Source organism: Neofelis nebulosa, chromosome 10 (assembly GCF_028018385.1).
Source record: "Neofelis nebulosa isolate mNeoNeb1 chromosome 10, mNeoNeb1.pri, whole genome shotgun sequence".
In the NCBI taxonomy this organism is placed as follows: Eukaryota; Metazoa; Chordata; class Mammalia; order Carnivora; family Felidae; genus Neofelis; species Neofelis nebulosa.
This window is the reverse complement of record NC_080791.1, coordinates 111,001,674-111,023,293: the sequence shown is the minus strand read 5'-3', so window position 1 is coordinate 111,023,293 and position 21,620 is coordinate 111,001,674. Positions and strand designations below refer to the sequence as shown.

Genomic DNA, 21,620 nt, shown 5'->3' with positions numbered 1-21,620 from the left:
ACCTGGTACTCGGTCAGGAGGCCCCGCCCATTACACACCTTGTCTGCTTATTAAAGCCCAAGCGAGGCACAAGAAGAGATTTCTAGAAACAAAGAATCAGGCTTTATTTTTGCCGCAGTTATCTTTAATACAGGTACTGTATTATAGACATCTGTTAGGCTCGCGATTCGGTATGGCCAATACACAGAAGTTAGAGACTACACGAGAGCGGACTCGCTCCTGGCCCTCGGGCTGGCGCCCCCAGCACGCCTGCCTCTTTCCACCTTTGTGTCCTCCCTGCCACGTCACACGAGCTAACAGAACGCCACTCCAAAGAAAAACCTCGAGTCGCTCTTTCATCGGCAGTAGGTGGGATGAAACGCTGTGTTACCTTGGGGTGTGGTGGAGAAGCCAACCGCGCGGAGGCGGCCGAGCCCTGTGGGCGGCTGGCGGGACCATCGCGGACCGTCCGTCGGCCGTCCCCGGGAGTCCGCGTCCTTGAGACAAGTGGAAGGAGCCTGTCCTCTGGCGGCGCTGGGTTCCGGAGGAGAACGCACGAGGACAGTCTCTTCGGAGAGGAGCTCACGGCAGCAAGGGTTCCTGAGGAGGTGCGCCAAGGCCAGGTACGGCACCCCCGCCATCCGTCCCGGGCGCGCCGCCGGCCCCACGGTCCCGGAGCGCTGGGTCGGCCTCGGTAAGCCTCACACAGAGTTTTGACACCATTTACAATGGAAAAGTAAATAAGAAATAAGGCATTCAACATTTGATTCTTTTTTATTTCCATATGCAATGTAATGTTTAGGCACGCTGCTTGGGATGCTAGTTCTAAAAAAATCGTTGGCCATTATTCAGAATATCCTTTTGGTTTTAAATACTGGTCAGGAAAAACAAATGATGTAAAAATACGTGAATAATTTTCTATTACAGAAATGAAAAACTGATCTGCGTCTAAAAGTGCGAGAGGTGAAGTAACTGAACCCTTTCCCCAGACGATACGGCAATATACAATATATTGCTTCAGCTGTTTGAGAAGGCTGTGACGTATCTTCGTATTGACATAGAAAATTATAAATTACACTGAATTAGTATCCATAATCACTATATATATACACAAACCAGTCCTAAAAAAAAAATACACTGGTTTAGAATTTACGAGTGAAAACCTCACAAGGTACAGGAAAACAATCACCATGCTTAGGTGCCGGGTTTTGATTTCTGGTTTTAGAATACCAGCCTGTGAAATGGACGCGCTCCAACCCATCAGCAGCACGAGCATTCTCCAACTGACCTGCCTCGCAGGATGGAGGTTCGTTAAATACGCAAACTGCTCGGAAATCTTCACTGGTGATGCTTGTTAACAAGGTAAATTTTGGTGAATGGGTTAAAAGGCGGAGGAACTACTAAAACAAAACAAAAAACAGAAACAAAAACGAAAAACGAAATAACTCAAACCACAAGCCAGGTACACTCCAAACAGTCTAGTGTCTCACCTGTAGGAATAACCATTTCAAGCAAACGAGACTTTAACAGAACATATGGCTTTCCAATAACATCGATTTATCAACTAAGCTGTAGCAATAAATACTTAATCTCTACCCATAGACTTACATTTTTTGATCCGTTTAAAACAATACAGAAAACAGTTACCAATCGAAAGCTGGTTATAAAAAGAACACCAAATATCTCTTATTCAAAATCACGTTTGTAAGTCAGACCAACCAAAATAACACTCAGAGGGCATTTCAACCCTACGACTCCTCGCCAGCCTGGAAGGGAAATGAATTCAGAATTTTGTACGAGGTGAAAAATGTACGAAAACTGCCTAATACTTTGGTCACACTAATAATTGTCAAATAGTTAGGTTTCAAATACAATAGATCTGTGTATTCACTTTTATAAAACTATTCTTACAGCCATTTGAACTACAGTATTACTGCCATTATTACACGGGTGGCAAGATCGTATTTCACAGGCTACCCATTATTTAGAACAATACAATATAAACATACGCAAAAATTCTTGGTATTTGTCAATGTGCAATATTTTTACACTTCTGGATTTCTCTGTACAATGTCTTAGAATCTAGAATAGAAAGGTTGCTGGTCCTGATCCCTTGCAGAGCGAGTGCAGCAGTGGCGGCTGGGCGGGCTCCAGGTGAAGTCTCCAGGGGCCCCGAACGGTGGCGACGTGCAGCCCTCAGTCGGCAGCGGAGGTCACTCATCATACGGGGCCATTGACCGACGTGTCGCCTGGCGTGCTTGGCTGGTCAGTCCTGCGGGGGAAGAGACAGACATTTGAGGCACTCAAGGCGGAAACGTGAGACGGTTTGTGAAAAACTTCGTTTAGCTCCCCGAGGGTGGGGACGTTTCCTTTCCCAAATTTACCCAACGCCCAGCGCCAGGCCTGGCACTGGCGGGGAGGGGGGTATTTAATGGACTGCTTCACAGACACAAACCTCCAGGAAGCCTAACTGAACAGCTTCTAGCTTCCCCTCTGCGGTGGTGAACGGGCACACAGGCAGGGCTGCGGCAGGGAGGGGCTCCGTGAAGCCGTCCCGCCTCAGCCTCCCAGGGGCACAGGTGTGGCCTAGCTCGGCGGCTTTCAGACGGTTGCTCCCGGACCCGCCATGAGCCCCTTGCTCATTCCTCCTTCCAAACACCTGTTTATGTGTTCCACGTATGAGAACCCACATAAAATTTCACTTGAAAAACAGGATTCTACCGAAAGAGGGGGAAAAAAAGCTTGTAAACAGGCCAGCTCTGGAAAACAGGCGTGCACTTTCACAAACGTGCTTCTGCCGGGCAAGCGTTAGGCTGAGGCCGGGCGCACAGAAGAGGGAAGGCTGGACAACGTGGCGGCAGACGCACAAACCCCACGTTCCTGCCAAGACGACGGGCCAAACGTGTAAGATGGTCTTGGCCGTGTTTCCAGAACTTTGCAGCGCAGGCTCGGGAAAGGGGGCTAAGAGATGCCCGGGGAAGCACACAGGTGCCTCGGGACCGGCTTGCGGCTCACGAGCCCAAGGCTCCAGACACCTGCTAGTGGTGACAGAGAGCCCAGAAGCCGGCCCCACGAGAGACACGCGCTGCTCACATTCAAGGAGTCTCCACGCCTCAGAGACACGACGGTACGGACCCTGCCGTCACGGCTCACAGGCTGCAGGGCCTCCAGCGCGTTTTCTAACCTCTCCCAGCTCAGCTTCTCCCTCTGGGAAAGGCGGGGGGGCAAGTCCCCCGGAGGTGGGGGAGACGGGATGCGTGCAAAGTGCCTGGTGCGCTGGCCAGCACAGGAGTCGCACGTGCTTGACGGACAGGAGTTACCGATTAAATCCCGTGGCAGGGCGCCCCTGTCACCCCAAGGGAGCATCACGCCCAGCTGTGACGGGAACCGTGTGGGGAACAGGGCACACGGAGAGTCCCGACGACTCTCTTTACCTCCAACGCTGCCACACGTCACTCTCAGGGCACAGATGTGACGCGTCGGACGACTTACCTCCTCCCTGCCATCACGGCAGCTCAACGCCACCTTCTCAGCGGCCTTCCTCCACCGCCCCATCTAAGCGGGACTCCTGATCTCATCCAGCTTTCCCGATTCTTCAGCGGCACCTCTTTCTACACGTCCCTATGTCACCCGGGTGCCTGTGAACCTACCGCTTCACCCTCAGGCCTAGACCAATGGCTGCCACACTCACGTGTGTTGGATGGAGGAAGGACAAACAGATGAGTGCACGGGCACAAGGGACGCCCTGGTCTTCTTCCGCCAGCCCTCCCCAGTGCCCCTCTCCCCCCCGACCCCTCCGCCCCGCCCCACCCCGCCACCCGAGTCCGGCAGCCGGACAGGCAGGGCTCTTCGCACCGGATGTTTCTAGGTGGGTTCCCCGGAGGCGGATAATCTGTGCTCCAGAGATCCAAGGAAATGACCCCAGAGCCTCCTGTAACACTTGTGCCCGAGAAACCAAGAGGCTCCCGAAGCGACCAGCCTGAACGGGAGCGGACCTGGAAGACCCGGCCTTCGAAGCAGTTCTCGTAGAAGGGAGTGTGTAAGTAGCAGGAGGGAGGTGACATAACTGGTGAGGGGTAAGATCCTACAACATACCTTGAAAAAACCTAACCCGAAGAGCCCAGGCAAAACAGGTGACCTGCCTGGACGCTTGCACAGCCGGGGCTGGGGAGTCACTCTGCCGCCTCCTCCCACGGCCCGCACGAGAGCCAACATGCTCGAAGAGTTCTTGTAACTCATCTGTTTTATACGCTCCAAAGGCTTTTTTTTTAATCATAAAAGCAAACCCCTCGTGCTGTCATTCCGAGGAGAGAAACCAAAGCAGGGTTTGCTACACTACAGGTCTGCCGACCAGTGAACAGAGCGCGCCCCCTGCTGGCCCCCGCTGGTCCCATTACCCCGAAAATGACGAAGACTTGGGGGGTGGGGGTCTGGCGAGGGGGAAAGTACCACTTCTCTGAAATGGCTTTAAAGGTTACTTTATTCCTTATGGAAGGAATGTACAAACTTAGATGTATATAACCAAAAAAGTTAACTCTGGGAAGTGCTGAGCAAAGTTCCTTGTGGTCCAAGGGCAAGTCCTCTTCTTGTGCCAGCTCTGGAGCAATCGGAGGCCGCCCTTGCTCTACCTGCGAGGCCGTGCGTACGGGCCGGGGCGCCGGGCCTCGGCGGCTGAGGCTTTGGCTTGGCCTATCCCTTCAGACCACTGGCTCAGTCTAAGCAAAAGGTGACTAGAAAGAAAACATCACATTCCAAATCACTCAGCTCTGGCAGTGGGATTTTCACACTTAAGCAAGACAACTATTTTGCAAAAACAAAAACCGTACAGGGAATCATCTAAGAGTTAAGGATATTTAGCTACATTTATAAAAGGGCCTTCCCGTTGATGGTGGGAAAAGGGGCACCAGGTGCTGCCCGTGGCTGGTGGACCCAATGAGAGCTTTGGCTGCCACAGCCTAGGGACCCCAAACCCAGAAGAGCTCAGTATCAGCCTCAACTTAACATGTCCTCAAAAAAAAAAGTGTAAGGGGGAAGGCATGCCGGCATCCAAGACCCTTCCATTCCCAGTAACGTTTTAAAGAGCCAGTGATGTTACTGAATCTCCAAAAACCAGTCAGATTTTTAGCTTTTGGAGTAAGGAGGTAAACTGATCTGAGACCTTGACTCAGGCACCCTGCCTAGATGTGGCCTGAGAAAATGTTACCGTGCTAAGTCACTGAATGCCTGAGGGTACCTGTAAGGACCCCTCCTGTGTCCCCAGCCCTGGATGCCAACCCTCCTCCCAGCTCCCAGGAGACAAGAGCCACAGCCAGAGCAGGGCCTGGGCAGGTCCGAGGAAGCGGGGAGTTACCTCTGCTCTGGGCTACTGCTGGGGGGCCGGGGGCCCGCAGACTTCGCCTCTGCTGTCTCAGGGCTCTCCTCCACATCTTTACAAGCAGCATCTTGAGAGGTAGACAGTTTTCCTTCCTCGCTGCAGTAAAGAGGATGACAGACAGCATTAGATGCCCGGGCTGCCAGCTCGGGGGGGAGGATGAAGGTGCATGCAATGACCCTGGAAGTCACGGCTGCCACGGAGTAGAGCCCCGGGGCTGAGCATGCTCAGGGGAGGGGCCGCAGGGACCACAGACGGTGACTGGGAAATCACGGACGGAAAGGACCACACACAGGAGGGAACCGGAGGAAGGATGACGTAATGTGGCTGGTGTCGGATCGAGAACGGCCCGTGTTACCATACATACCGATAGGATTTCAACACTCTGAAGCCCAGTGTGCAAAACAGAAAAAGAAACGTACAAGAGTTTCAGAATACTCCTATAAATGAGGAATGTGGGGGGGGAATGTGTCCACGACTGCACATAAGCAGAACTGCAGACTCGGTGGAGGTGTCAAATGAACCTGTTTGAAGGAACGAGTCTTTAGTTACGGCACTTTGCTTTCGGGGCCCAGCCCAGCATCGCACGGTCGGCCGGAGAGACTCCGGTCGGCTTGCCGCCCCCGTCACGTGAGCCGGGGACCGGGGGCCTGCAGCGGGATGGAGCTCCTCGAGGAGCACCGTGAAGGCAGAGAGGCGAGAAGGGTGGCCACGACAGGCGGAAGCGGCTCCGAAGGGGTCAGAGGGCTTGGGCGGGAGAGACACTGGCAGGGTTCTCTACCCCTTCGGTGGCTTCTGGCGGAGGAAGGTAAGCAGCAAGTGCTGTGACTCTCTGGGGGCGGGACAAGCAGACTGTGGCCTATTCTGTCCGGACTTCCCGTTCTGACGCCATAATTTTGGCACCAACATAAGCTAAAGGGCAGCTAGCGGTTCCCTCCGGGAAGGGCCGTCGTTCTCAGAGCCGAGTCCTGTCTTGCACTTGCTTACGAAAAACCCAATTTGGGATGATTTTCTTCGGTGGTTTTCGGGTGGGTCGAGGCAATCCATAAGGAGGAAGTCGGCCTAAAGTCTAAAGATTCACCCGAGTCACCTGGTTCCTTACTCTTCTTTATCCGCGCCCCCCCCCCCCCCCCCCATCCTCACGAAAGCACCTATCCTGACGTGCTCACCGTGTGTCACTGCCGTTCTCGTAAAATGCACAGTCATGGCCTGCGGCACGTGACTGGCGAGGAACGGGCCACCTCGCTGTACTGCTGTGGACTCGTGCCGGGAAGATCGTGTGTTCTGGCGATGGTGGCACAGTGCCCCGGTGCGTGCACCTCCCAATTCCACCTGGCTTCTCACAACGACCCGATGCCCAACTGTCCTCTGCCCCAGGCCTCTACGCACAGTGCTGCCGTCCTCGCCGCCGTGGCCTCCATGTGTCCACTTCTTCGGGGACTGCTTTTATCAGTTCTTCCCAACTCCCTCTAGGTACGTGGGTCCAATTACTCAGGAATTATCTTAAACCTGACGTAGTTGATGAATGCCTTTTACGATGGGTCCTGGCTGCTTATTACTGATGCAGAGAAAGGCTACCGATTTTTTAAAAAATTTACTCTAGAGAAAGAGAGTGCGAGCAGGGGGAGGGGTGAAGAGAGTGAGAGCCGAGAAAATCATAAGCAGGCTCCATGCTCAGCACGGAGCCCGACACGTGGCTCGAACCCACGAACTGTGAGCTCACGACCTGAGCCGAAGTCGGATGCTTAACCGACTGAGCCACCCGGGCGCCCCCGCTAGCTTCTAACTTTAAAGTTGTGTGCGTTTACGCTCACATGGAAAGTCCACGTCCCTTCTCGTGCCTGCTGTGTGTTTTGCAGCAACCTCCTAATGAGGCGGGAAGCGCCCCTTCCGATCCGAAAGGCTCAGCGGAGCACAGAGGCCACAGCGGCAAGCGCGGATGCCGCTGTGGCACGCAAGTCTTGACGGAAGTGTTTGTTAACTCTTTCGGTTTTCCGTTTCTATTTTCCATTAGGATCCCTGTTTTGCTCCATGAATTTAAAAGTGCGGTTAACGTCCAAAATGTTTCTTAAGCTACCATTTCGCTACTGAATTCTCACGGCTGCACTGTGTCTGGAGAAAGTGATGTGCACGACACTGACCCTCTGGGTTGTGACGGGCTGGAGCCCGTATGCGCGTCAATTTCTACTGTGACTACAGAAATGTCCATTTCCTATACTCCTCTATTTAGAACCCACTAGACTTAATCCACAGTCTTCTGAGCATCACAGGGAGAGAAAGAGAGAAAGAGAGAAAAAGGCACTCAGGGACCCCAAACTCTCCATGTCTCCGTTTAGATTTATTGGGCTCCACAGAGAAGCTGGGAAGAGGTCCGGCCAGGGCCTGAACCCACATCGGAATCAAATTAAAGATGCTAACATTTGAGGTTTCCCCCCCGCCGTCCTCCCGCAACCTGAAGCTGCCAGTGTGATCCAGCCCTGGTTACCTTTTGAAGACTGCGGTTTCTGTCTTGGCATCTACAGTGAGGCTGAGAGTTTCCTTCATGCCGCCGTTCATCACTGTCTCAGTTACCTTGTCTGTGCTTTCTGTGTCCTCCTCTCCATCAGAGCTGGCCTCCATGGCTACGCTGCCTGGAGCTGGAAGCAATACAGCTGACGGTCACGGGGAGCAAAAGCGACAAGAACGGGGCCCCGCTCTCCGTGCAGACCCAGCCACCCGGTGTTCCAGCTACCGCCGGGAAAAGAAAGAGACTGTTCGCTGGCTGCCGCCTCGGCCAGTTCTTGACGGGCACAGGCTTCTGAAAACCGCCCACTAGGGAGACGTCCTGCAGGCCCTCTTCAGGACCACGGGCCCCCTCCGGCCTTCCCAGCTCAGCACCTACCCACACGCCCAACCTCTCCCAGCCGGCTTTCCCAGCTGGACGCTCCGGTTCACAGCAGACGGCACTCTAAGCAGCCACATATATTCACCCGCTTTAGCCCACGAGTACCGAGGAGACACTTTATTCGGGGTACTGTTCTCATTCTTTCTTTCAGTTGGGTCCTATTTTCAATTGGGTCCGACTGGCTCCTTTTTTCTTTTCCTAAGTTACTTTCCTGTGGTTCCTCGTGGATTATTTCTTTCTTCTGTAATTGGGAGCTATACGCTATATTGGTCATGAGCCTGGGCTCTGTGGTCAGACCTGCTGAATTCAAACCCCGGCCTCACCACTTACTAGCTGAAGAACCCTAGGGCAAGACTTTTCTTATATGTAAAATGGGGGTAACTAGACCCACGTGCAAAACTGCCGAGGGATAAAATGAGATCATCTATATAAACTATTTAAAGGCAGAACAAATAAATCCAATATTAGTTACTAGTTTTATTACTTTTCCCACCCCTTGGTTCTTGGGCCCCACCCCCCGTGTCCTGACTTCTTGTTCTAAGGATCTATCTACTTCTTTTTTCCTTCCACATACTAACACCTCGCACCCCCCCTTCCACCAACCTCCTCCCAAGCCCTGTTCGCCAGGCTGAAAAGAGCTCAGGGCCTCTGCAAGGAACAGCGTGTACAGCTTGAATAATGTGACAATCCACTGGACCCATTTCAACTGTTCATAAAGGTGAGAAGGAAATGAACAGCCTTACGGCCTGAAACGCGCCTGGACACACACACAGGCTCCAGCAAAGCAAACTCCAAGCGACTAAAGAACTGGGCACCAGCTGGTCCTGAAAACACACGTGACTCATTCCGATCTCATTCACACTGGGCTCTGGAGGCTAACTGGGCTCTTCTTCTCTGGGCCTGTTTCCATTTCTGCACATTGACAGGACTGAGTAACTGACAACTCAGATCCCTTATGCCTTCTGGAATCAACGCGCTCGGCTCTGGAATGAACACATCGTTTCTCTTCAGCACTTGCCCCGTGGACGTCAGACCTACATTCCCGATTTCCTGACTCCTATCAGCCCTTGAGCCCAAACCTATTATGTGGACAGAAAAAACTAGATCTAGAACACTAAGCACAGAGTTAAAGCCCGAACAGCCTTGGCACGAGCGGCCGGTGGGCCATGCGGGCTCGTGCCCTGTTCTTGGCACCCACCTTCCGGCTGCGCTCCCAGGGCGGCAACACTGGGAGCCAGAGGGTCCATCGGTTCAGTGCTGGTTTCCATCTCCACTGGAGAATTACTCCTTAGAGAATCTTTTGTACTTTTAGAAAAGAGAAAAGTCAGTTCGTTAGCAGTGGGAAACGGCCCTCAGTTACCATTATTCACAAAACCCTCTGAACATCCAGGCTTCGCTGGGGCGACACGGGCGGTCGGTTACAGACTCCGCCGACACAGAGGTCTAAGTGCAGACAAGTGCGCTGCCTGAAGGTCGACGAGCGTGGGCAGGGAAACATTCTGCCAGAGCGGCAGGACAGTAGCTCAGGGACTTCTCAGAGGTGCGCAGGAAAGGTTCAAAACGCACCAGTCCCGCATCCTCCCCGTGATCACGAGGCTCGCAGGGCCGGGAAGGCGGGGGCTCACCCTGTGCGGGACCAGCTGCGTCGGTGGTGCCGTTTTCACCAAAGTCCCTGCTTACCTCGAGCCAAACTGCCTCAGGGCCTCGGTGATACTTCAGGAGACGGTATGACTTGTGCACAGGGTTAAAGGCGAGCAAGCTGCTCCAACGACATGCCAAGTAACCCGGGGCACCTGACCCCCGGTCACACACGCGGCCAGAGGCGGAAAGGCGGCGGTCCGGTGCGAGGGCGGAGCCAGTGAACTAACTTGCGACGCCCTGGGGACGTTCGCCCACAACTCCCACTTTTACGTGTGAACGAGAGCTTCCCGCTGGCAGGACCGCTGCCGTAAAGGCGTGTGGGTTGAGCCAGCTCTGCGGTCTGCCGAGGGTGCAGTCACCGCTACCCGTTAGGGCAGGGAAAGCCACCAAGTCTTCCAAATGGGGCGGTGGAGACCGTTTTTTTCCCTCAGTAGACAAAATAAGACCACGCTTAGCAAATCAAACTAAGCCTAATAAGACCTGAAATCCATAGTTAATACTCAAATGCGGACAAAACTGTTCAGGAAAACTATGAAATGACAGGGTGCTGTCATGAAGGACGCCGCAGGTAACAAGGAGGACGGCCCTACCTTTCACGCCCCTAAGTGTCAGACTAACTGCAAGCGACACACAAGCTGATGTTACCTTTCACCTGAAGACACATTTTGCACCGTTAGGCAGCGCTCTGCACAGAGGCGCCTGTCAGCAGTCCCTGGGCTCCACCTTGCTCCCATTCTCCTCAACCCTGTTTCCCGACAGCTCGGTGGGGCCAGACGGGCGCCCGCAGGCGGCGTCTCCGTCGGCGCCCTGCTACGTGACCTCCTGGGGCCGCACCTTCCCGGGCGACCGCCTTTCCCAGCTCATCCTGGATGAGGGGGAGGAGGATGAGGCTGGTCTCCTTGTAACTCGTTGCCGTCTCCGCCACACCGATCTGTAAGCCTGTGTCAGGCACGACCTTCACCAGCGGTGTCAGCAGCGGGCACGCTACCCCCCGTTCCCCAGCGGAAAGGCTTAGGGAGCTGGCGCGCGGGCTCTCACCTCAGGGAAGACGTGAACTCCGAAAAAGAAGCCCAGCCCGTCTCCTTAGTTGGCATGGGCTCCTCTGTGCTCCAGACGTCAGACCCGACAGAATCTAAAGGAGCACCGTGGGTCGTCTCCATGGGGACATCGAAGTTGGCTGACCAGTTGGGTGCTGAAAAGAGGGCAGGAATTGCATTTTGAGAACACTTCAGTAGTTTAACGGAATACAAGACATCTCAAAAAAGACGCGCGACGGTAACAGGGACCAGAGTGGTGGGGACGGGACGATCCCGCGGAGGGCGACTCTTACTTCGTACTTCAATTCTTATTTCTAAGATTGCTTTTCCCCGCAGAAATAGCACACAAGGCCACTTCTGTCCCAGTTAGGAAAGGAAGGACGCCGGATTTGAGGTTGGGAACAGCTACCACGACTTCCGGTGCTCTGTCGCACCCTCAGACGCGAGGCCTTCTGGCCAAGCGTCTGCAGTTTCATACCGCGGGAGCATTCGCTGTACCCTGGGGGTTGCAGCGTTCCAGAAGTTTGCCGCGGCCGAAACAAGAAAGAAGGTATATGCAGATGTCTACGGAAATCACGATCCCATGAAAGATTTTGAGGAGATGAAGGTGGCTGGTATCTTTCAGAGTGCAAAGCGATGTTGGAATGTGAAGAGTCTCTTTGCGCTGGCTTCCATGGAAGTCTGTCACTGACCTGTGTTCCCGAACTTGGAAACACGAACACTGGGGTATGAAGTAGCTTCTCTTGACAAACGAACAACTAACAAATACCGTGGGAAGAAAAAAAAACCGAAAACAAAAACACACAAGGACATAAAGCTACATCTAAAAGAAGATGCTGATTTCTTACTTCTGACAAAGTACCAAGACTATAGTAACACTGGGAGGGTGACGGTGCACAGCCACTCCCTGCACAATCTCTGCAGCTTTGCCGTAAACCCAAAGTGATTCCAAAACAAAGTTAAAAAACGAAAGAAGCAGTATCAGTATGATGGCCATTCCGCTGCCACAAATTGGAGACTTGAAATGCTTCCCAAGTCAGGTGTGGCCCCATTTCGCACTTCTAACGGCCTCCCCACACGCAGTGCCCTGTCGTCAGCACACACAGAAGGCACAGCGCACCCCCAAACCCTTGGAATCCGAGTCTTTCTGTGTGCTACAGATGCGTCCGGCCGGGGACTCCTGGAGAGCCTCAGGGTGGGCTGGTTGCCAGGGGAAGCAGCCGGGGGGGTCAGAGGGCTGCAACTTCCAGCCCCCACCCCACAGCCCACCCTCCTAGGAATGGAGCAAATCACGAAGGGCCGGTGACTTAATCAACACGCGGCCCCAAAGAAGGGTCCATAAACACTCAGACTTGGGTTCAGAGCCTCGGGGCTGGTGCACAGAAGGCGGTACCTGCCACACTCGAGGGGAACAGAAGATTCTGTGCTCGGGACCCTTCCCGACCACGTCCCTACCTCTCTCTTCACCTGGCTGCTCGTGTTGATATCCTTTAACCCACCCTCCCTGTGCTGCCCACCGGCAGCTCGCACCCAACCTGCTGGTCTGTTTCGACGCCGCCTCCTCAGAGATGTGTCCCCTGGGGCGACACGAGGTCTCTGTGTCTTTGCTCTCATTGCACACCACGCTTTAGGCTACACAGAAGTGACCTTCCCAGATGAGCTCCCCAGAATCTACGGCAGTCTCCCCATTTCCTCAGGAGGCCGAGCTCCGGGACGCGGAGCGTGTGCTGTCCCGTACCCGGGCACACAGCTGGAACCTGATAAAGGCGTGTGGTTTCTAAGTGAACTACAGACAGAAAAACCCACTGCTTCCTCCTGAAGATGGTGAGCTGGGAAAGCAAGGAGAGGAGAGACAAACCTCTCTCGCTCGCTGGGTCTGTGCCGTGGGGGTGAGCTGGCTACCGCTAAGGCCCCCGGCGCTGGGGTGCCGAAGAACCCGTTTCCAATCATTTCAGCTTTAAGGTGTCACCTTCGGGATAGCCCCTGCTGATCCCACAAACACAGCACTTCCTCATCTTTTCATAATCTACGTGGTCTCCCTTTCTGCCGGGCACCCAGAGGCTGGAGCTCCCAGTGTGCCGTGTCCTCCGGCCAGACCCACACAGAGGGCATCCATACCGCAGGAGACGCCCCATCCTCAGAGGGACGGCCAGCTCCTTCCCTCAGCCCCCGTCCTTGACACTTAAACCTCCAAGGGGACTCAGAGGACGGAGTTTCAACCTCACTCCCATCCTGCAGGCCAGGGCGCCTAGTTTTAAAATACACCGGTTTTCAACACACAGAGACGAATACGGAAGGAAGACGACTTACGTTCGTTCAAGTCTACCTCCATTTTATCCTCCGTACTGGCACCACTGGGTTCAAACAAGTCTTGTTTCGCACCGTCTTCTTCTTCAGAGTCTGTACTTTCTTCACTGTCTGTGCTCCCCGAGCTGAGGGGGGGGGGGGGAGGAAAGACTAAAATATTTAATGATGCCTATCAGTCACCAGCTAAATCCAGAAAATTCTGAAGGTCATCCAATAAGAAAAAATCACATGCACTCTGTCCGGATCATTCTTGCCTTTGTGAACATGCTGCCTAACCCTGCTCTCAGCTGTCCCGCTGGCTCCTGGGCTCTGCATCAACACGTGGGTGGCTTCTAACACGATGCAAACGCCGCTCGCTGTGGCACTGCCGTCACGGCCAAGGTGTTGAGCTGCTGTTCACATGCCGACCTACCTACCACCCACATAGCATTCCTCGAGGGTGTTTTCCCACCTTCAGCAGCTTAAAAACCAGGCTGTCATTACCATAGGGCCCCAAGAATCCTTTACATGCCCCACACAGATGCCCCACGTCAGACATGTGACTTGCGGGTGTCCTCCCGAGTCCACGCACCATCCCTTCCTGTTACTAGTGCGGTGACAAGAGCAGAAGCGCTTAATTTTGACGCGCTTGAGCTTATGAAAATTTCCTTTCACGCATGTGCTTTCGGTGTCGGATCTTAGAAATCCTGCCCTAACCCAAGGTCTCAAGGATTTTCTGTAGAAGTTGTACAGCCTGATGCGTCACATTCAGGTTTAAGATCCACTTCGAGTCCACGTGTACATACGGTAAGAGGTACAGACAGATGTTCACCCATTCCAGGACTGTTTGTTCAACAGACTATCCTTTCTCCACCGAACTGCCCTTGCACCTCCGTCAAAAGTCAGCTGTCACCATATCTAGTAATTTATACTCTATTCCGTCCCCCGATCTACTCCGTCTTAACGGCCACTGTCGCAGTTACTGTGTTCTGAAATCAGGTGCTGCTGGTGCTCCAATTCTGTGTTATGAAGGCTGTTTTGCATTTCTTTACGAATTTAAGTGCCAGCTCGTCGACAGTTACCAAAAAGCCTATTATCATTTTACTTGAGATTGCACTGACTCTAGATCAATCTGGGGAGAGATGGCATGTGAACAATATTGAGTTCCAAATCATAAACATCTATCAATTCTGGATTTCTCTCAGCGGTCTTGTGACTTTCAGTGTCCAAGGCTTGCACATCTTGTCAGTTACCCTTATATATTCAATATCCTGATGCTACTGTCAATAGGACTGTTCAGTGATGTCAATTCCAACTGTCTGCTGCGGTACGGAGAAGTACGATTATACTGATCGGTCATGCCAAACCCACTGAACTGTTCTGATAGCCTTTTCGTAGATTCCAACAAATTTTTCTACACGGACAGTGACTGCTGTCTGTGAATAAAGATAATTTTACCCTTTCCTTTCCAATCTAGACGGCTTTAAATTCCTTTTCTTGACTAACTGCACTGGCTAGAAGCCTCAGCAACAATAGTGAAAAGCCATGGTAAGAGACCTCTTTTGTCTGGTTCCTGGTCTTAGGGGGACACTGTTCACTTTTTACCACTTTTTAACCTACCAAGCTGTAGGTTTACTGTAGAAGCTTTAAGCAAGTCAAGGAAATTCTACCTCCAGTTTGCTAAGAGTTCTTCTCAGGTATAAACGTTCGGTTCAGCCACATGCTTACCGACTGATTTTCAAATATTAAACCAACATTGTAATTCTGAAACAGACTTTATTTGGTCATGATGTATTATTGTTGCCTTTATTTACTGAAACCTTGAAAGGCGTTTCTGCATCCACATTAACGAGAATAACGCGGTCACATTTCTTGTCATGACATGTCATGTCAGCTCTGGTGTCACGTCACACTGATGTGGCCTCTTAGAAATGACACGAGCACTAGATTCTCCTTTTCAATGTTCTAGAAGCTTTTGTATAAACCTGGTGTCATTCCTGAAACGTCTGGTAGAATCCACCAGAGAAGCCACCTGGGCCCAGAGTTTTTTTGTATTTTATGTAGGAAGTTTTAAACTAAAAATTCAACTTTCATAGATACAGGACTATTCCACTTATCTTTCTTGGGGGGGGGCAGGAAAGCTTTGGTAGTCCGGGTCTTTAAAGATCGTCTGCCTCAGGGTCAGACTTAGCGGCACAGTCAGTCACAGCATGCCCTTAGTACGCTGTGGTGTCACTGCTGTCGTTCCTGGTGGTAGTACCGTGTATCTCCTGCTTCTCTTGACTGCTCTGTCTGGAGGGGCACCGACTCCTCAAGCTTCTCAGAGGATGACTTTAAGTCGCAATGATTTCGTCTACTGTCTTTCTGTTTCCTAAGGTGGAAGCCAAGGTCATGGCCTGGAGAGGTCTCTGCTTGTGCATAAAAACAGCACTAGAACAGTCTGGTCACGCCCCCTTTGATTTCCTCATTAACCCCATGTGTTTAGGGATTTTCCAGAGGTCTTTCTGTGACTGACTTCTAACTGAATTCCACCGGAGTCCGAGAACATGCTTTGCAGGACTTGAAATCTTAGGAACTTGCTGAGACTTGCTTTATGGCCTGAAGAGGATTTCTCTTGGCATAAATATCTCACATGCACCGGACAGTAGGTCCTCTGGTGCTGCTGCTGCCTGAGGTGCCTTGCACATGTCCGGCGGCGCCGCGCTGACAGTGGTCTGTGTCTCTGATTTCTGCCCGTGGTCAACTACTGACAGAGGAGTGTAGACGCGTGTGATGGTAACCACAGTTTGTCTGCTTCTCTTTGCCGCTTCACCAGTTTCTGCCCCCACATATTCTGAAGCTCTGTTAACAGGTGTGTAGGCATTTAGAATCGTTACGATCTCCTGAAGACCTGACCCCTTATGACCTTTTCTTTATGCTTTTCCTCTGAAATCCGCTTTACTATTAAATATGTAGGGGCGCCTGGGTGGCTCAGTCGGTTAGGCGTCCGACTTCAGCTCAGGTCATGATCTCAAAGTCCGCGAGTTCGAGCCCCGTGTCGGGCCCTGTGCTGGCAGCTCAGAGCCTGGAGCCTGCTTCGGATTCTGTGTCTCCCTCTCCCTCTGTCCCTCCCCCGCTCATGCTCTGTCTCTCTCACTCTCAAAAATGAGTAAATGTTAAAAAAAATTTTTCTTTAAAATATGCAGACCCTCTTTTTTTCCAGCCTGTTTGTGTCTTTATATTTATTTCTCAGATGCAGCATACGTTAGACCTTATTTTTTTATCCGATCTGAAATCCCTTCATTTTAACTAGGGTTATGAGATCATATGTTTAATAGCATTTAACGAATCCTGATACGGTTGCCTAGGTTTAATATTATCACACTGTTATTAGTTTTCTGTGGGTCTCAGTTGCCTTTATTGTTTTGTTCTCTTTTTAGGTATTTTTTATGATTTAATTTCCTTTGTTGGCTTATTAACTATAACTCTGTTTTTATTGCTTAGTGGCTACTTCAGGGTTTACGATATATAACCATAACTTACCAGTCTACTCTCAAGTGATAACCATAGCCCAAAACTAGAAACCCAGATGTCCATTATCAGGTACATGGATAACCACAGCCACCCATTCGGTGGGTCGTACATCCATTTAATGGAACACTTCTCAACCGTAAAAGAGAATGAGCTGTTGACACATCACCCAACATGAATGACTCTCACAATAGTTATGCCGAGCGGAAGAAGCAACATAAATTATATAAAATTATATAATGTGCAATGTGACTTACACAAAACTCTAGAAAACACAAATTATTCTAAAGGAACAAAAAGCAGATGGGGGAAGGCGATAGAAAAGGGCAGGAGGAAACTTCTGCGGGTGATGGATAAGTTCATGATCTTGATTGAGATGACGGTGTCATGGATGTATTCGTATGTCCAAACTTGGTACACTGTATGATTTAAATAAACGAGTTTCTGTACGTCAATTACCCCTCAACAGAGCTGTTAAATAATACAAAGTTGCCTTTTCTCATCATCCTGTGCTCCCTCTGGGTATCAACTGTCCTGTCCTCTAGGATGCTACCTTCACCGCCACACTCGATTCTCTACGCTCTCTACAGAGGGTGCCCCGCTGGGGTGCGACTGCTCCAAGGTGTGAGGACGGTCTGCCGTCACAAGGTGAACGGTAGTAGGCAACGGCCATTCAGTGAATTCACTCAACACGAGGCCCAGAATTTCATAGTGAGATGGTGACAGACAAGTTTGGGGCTTTATCTTAAAAACAAAAACAAATAAACAAAAACAAAGGCACCATGAAGATCTGTGTCTTTGCTTCCTGGTCCTGGAGCTGCAGCTACCTGGTCATTACAAAGTAACAAGGCAACACGCAGACGGTGACAGAGCGGGCATGAGAAAAGCCGCTAGGTTTAATGACCTTACACAGCTGTGGATTAGGAGACAGATACACCGAAGCAGTACGCTTCCTTAGAGACACGACAGCTGCCGGTGCGCGCGGAGAAAGGGCAGGGATGCCGGTGCACTCTACCCAGCAAGAGGAAGAAACGGTCAGTGGGGCAGGGGTGGGAGGGGTTGTGCTTTTCACCGTACGTTCTGTTGCCTTCGAATTGTCCGCCAGGCGGACACATTACTTCTTAAAAACACATGAAACAAACAGGAGAGTTCCGCTGCCATCCTCCCGACTACGAGGATATTGGCGATGGCCACTCGGATAACAAGAACTCCGTGTTCTCGTGCCGGAGCGACAAACAAATTAGACGGGAAAAAACCCAACTGGACTGACCCCAAAGGGCCCCCACTGGCAGGATCCCGTCTCCCCAAGCTAGACTACCTTGTCGAGACAGCTTTTCCCGCCCCTGGGGAAACCTTCAGTCTTCCGGAGGCAACCACACAGAACTCCGCTTCCGCGGACGTTAGTGGTGAGGGGGCATCGACCCGGAGCGCCGTTCGCTACGTTCCCCGGCACTGCCTCCCGTTCAGAAGAGGCCGCGCCGCGCCACGCCGCTTCTCGAACTACGTCTAAACGCTCCCTGCATTTTCAAGTTCAGCACCTTGACTCGTCCGCACTCCTGTCACACTGGACACGGGCAGACTGGCACCACCTCGCGTCAGCTGACAAGGGCATTTCTGACCACGACAGAAGCGCCGGTCTCTAGGTCACGTACGTGCATCTGCCGAGGATCCGACGTGCGTCTCCCAACCACCCCCGACTCTCCGCCTGAGGATCACGGCCACCGTAACAAACCCCTCACCTGGACCGTCTCTGGGATTCCGGAGCGAACGCGATGTGCTTTTCCTCCCAGATGTCTTCCTCATCGGAGCCGCCATCGTCAAACTGCTGGATTCTTTCCTTACAACACGCTTCAAACAAGGCGATGTTTCCCTAAATAAAAGCGAGAGAGTGAAAAATGACAAAACAAACTTAAGAATCAAGTTATTTTCTCCACGAGTTACCAACGCAAACTTCCTTTAAAAAACAGTGTCTGTCACGCACACCAAAACGAAATGTAACGGCAGCCAACGGCAGCTTTTGCGGAACCACAGAAAGCTCCCCCTCCAAAGACTTGATTCAAAACTGGCCCACAGAAGCCTACACGGTCTTCCCGGGCTCCCCTCACCCGGAGAAGCACCGCGTTCCCTCCAAGAGCCTCCCTGCCCCCCGCCTGCGATGCAGTCCCACATCCGCCCTGACAACAAAGCAACCCGCGTTTCCTCCGTTTTTACCAGCTGAGCAGCAGTGACGGTAACAGCAACGGCCCAGTCGGGACCTTCTACCTCATCACATCAGCCAATAAGCCGGCGGTCCCTCGTGTTAATCGACATAAAAATCAGGACCGTGCCCACTCAAATGACACCAATCCCGCGTCATCTGCCGACAGGGCCGACTCGGTGTCTGAGCCGTGCCTGGGGATGACAAGCTGGCCCTGATCTAGCCCAAGGTTCTCTCCCGGTGACATACATCTGGAATAAAAGGCATCTGGCCCGAGTCAAAATGCACTCTCTGAACTCTAGACTGTAATCACAAGCGACCCGGTTTTAGCAGCCCTGTCACATCTTAAACCAGGGTTGCAAACTCACATCCCCACAGGAACCACGCAGGTGACACGGCTGGGTGAAGGAATACCAGCCCAAGATGAAGGGTCCTGGGGCGCGGAGGGTCCCAGCGCACGCGGCACCCACGCACAGGCTCGGACAAACCCCAGGCCCCACTGTCCACCTCTCGTATACCGTGTTGCTAAGGGGAAGAAACATTTAATACTTACGCTTTCATTTGTATTGAGAGTAAAGTTGATGTCTGATACTCGATCGAAAGAAACACTGTAAACAAAATGTAAGTACAGGAGTAGTTAATTGCCTACAGGCGGACAGAAACGTTATTTACGACATTTTCCGAATTTAAAATAGTTACCCTATCATTCAAATCTCCACAGGTAAAACTAAAGCAAAAACCTACTTGCATTAGATGATGCCTCTTCCCTTGGTACTAAGAAAGGATGGAAAGGCAGGGGTGGATGCCTTGTGAGACAGAATGAACACACCCTCGAAGCCTTTCCATAAAAGATCTTTAACATCCACGGCAACAACCATGGTTCCACGGGCCATACTTACATAACCAAGAAAAAGGTTATTTGGAAAAAAGAAACAGTCAAAACAGGTACCCCAAAAAAGTACCCAAGGGCTGTCAGCTCTCAGACACTAATCTTTCTCCCGGGATGGCCAAATTCATACACAGAGTAGACACCCCCCAAATCCTAACGTATGGCATGATCGGCAGGAAGGTAGGGGTGAAAGAACTCATAGGCTGTGAAACATAATTTCTTGAGGAAGTAAGATTCTTGTTATTTTGGAGAAAGAGGGTGAGCAGGGGAGGGGCAGAGGGGCGGAATCTTAATAAGCAGGCTCATGGCGGGGCTCCATCTCGGGACTGTGAAATCATCATCTGGGCTGAAATTAAGAGTCGGACCCTTAACCCCTGAGCCACCCAGGTGCCCTAAAGTCAGTATAATTCTTAAAAAATCTGTTCTAATCAACCATTACTCCAAGCACCCAATATACATTTTAAAGGGACTGGATTCCCAACAGGTAACATTTACTGAGAGCGGAGACGGGCAAGCGCCGAGATGCCGCGTGGGGAGCCCGTGGGCTCTGGTGCGAGCGCTTCTGCGGTACAGACACAACCACTAGGGGGCAGTCCTTACTCATGTTGCATCCAAATGAACTGACGCTTAGGGCAGCTGGCGGCCTCGAACTCTTGCTCCGTTTACAGGGAAGCCCCCGTCCGCTGCGCTAACACAGCGTGCTGTATGGTACAGCTGGACCGTGCCGGGGGCCTCTGGCTTCTCACATGCCACAGGCTGCAGCTCGGGACAGAAGACGGCTCTGCCGGCTGCATCACTGAACCACGAGCGCCTGACTGCCAGCAACGAGCCACCCGGACGCCGGGTACTGACGAGCATCATCAGGCAGTGCCCCGTGACAGAAGCCGTTTGGTCCTCACCTCTGTTCTCGATGAGCTATGACCCTCCTCGTAAGTACTGTACTTACGAACACCTCTCCCTTCCCCGGGCCAGACGCCAGACCCTTTGCTTTCATTCCCGTGGATCGCCCACACGTCTGTCACTCACTGGTTTGGTGGTACCAATACTTCCCACTCCCGCGCCCCCACGAGCGCTCTGCCTGCCCGGCTCTTACGGGACACCCGGCCGGCCTCATGGTGAGCGGGCTGGGGAGGACACACGTGGGGAGCCCCTGCTGGGAGGCCACCGGGTCCACTCCCACCCGCCAGCTACAGCAGGGACTCACCACCCTGGGGGCCGCTACCTGGCACAGCCGTCGGCGGGGTGGGGGAGGGGGGCGCGGGCAGAGCAGCAACCAGAGCTCGTGAGCAAAGCTCAGTATACACAGCGACAAGCCCCTGTGAGAAAGAGCCCCACGGCCCCCCCCCGCCCCCCCCCCCGGCTGCTTCAGGGCCCGACAGGCTGGGACCGCAGGGGCACCTCGTGGGGGCAGGCGCATCCCAACCCGTGAACGCGCCCGAGTCCCCGGAACCCCGGAGAACCGCGTCTCACAAGAAACAGGAGCGCACGAGAGGGGGGGACAGGAAGATATACTCACTTGCCAATGTCATCTTGATCCGCAAACTTCTCATCGTTGAAGCCAAACTGGTCAATAAAATTGGACGTCATTTGTTGCATCTGATAATCAGAAAAGGCCTGGCAGCCCCAGGGCCAGTGACAGTGATACAATGATTCTAATGACATTCTACACACTATCTGCCCACCTGTGTTCCAGAAACCATCTTATTTACATAGCCTTAGGGCTTAAGAAGCTGGTGTGTTTTTCTAAAAACAATCAAATAATTTCAGACGCAATGTACCCAAAAAAGGACATGTTTGGAATTCGAGTGCACATGTCGCTGCAGGAG

The 21,620-nt window shown here is 52.3% G+C and overlaps 1 protein-coding gene across 26 annotated transcripts in view; it reads right to left on the bottom strand.

Moving 5' to 3' along the window:
• Positions 1-734: 734 nt before the first annotated feature.
• PPP6R3 (protein phosphatase 6 regulatory subunit 3) overlaps positions 735-21,620 on the bottom strand; it is a 138,830-nt gene continuing 117,944 nt past the window's right edge. For 7 of the 26 annotated variants that reach the window (XM_058689900.1, XM_058689898.1, XM_058689910.1 and 4 more), the window contains 10 exons: positions 21,311-21,408; positions 19,459-19,513; positions 18,448-18,578; positions 13,223-13,344; positions 10,914-11,067; positions 9,433-9,539; positions 7,836-7,986; positions 5,718-5,735; positions 5,330-5,449; positions 4,442-4,709 (listed from right to left, as the gene is read on the bottom strand). In XM_058689900.1, the coding sequence (XP_058545883.1) occupies positions 4,604-4,709; positions 5,330-5,449; positions 5,718-5,735; positions 7,836-7,986; positions 9,433-9,539; positions 10,914-11,067; positions 13,223-13,344; positions 18,448-18,578; positions 19,459-19,513; positions 21,311-21,408 (1,062 nt within the window). In that variant the 3' untranslated portion in view covers positions 4,442-4,603. Of the gene's footprint in view, positions 2,252-4,441; positions 4,710-5,329; positions 5,450-5,717; positions 5,736-5,755; positions 5,875-7,835; positions 7,987-9,432; positions 9,540-10,913; positions 11,068-13,222; positions 13,345-18,447; positions 18,579-19,458; positions 19,514-21,310; positions 21,409-21,620 lie in introns of those variants that run through there. The other 19 variants (XM_058689907.1, XM_058689919.1, XM_058689909.1 and 16 more) reach the window with 11 other exon arrangements.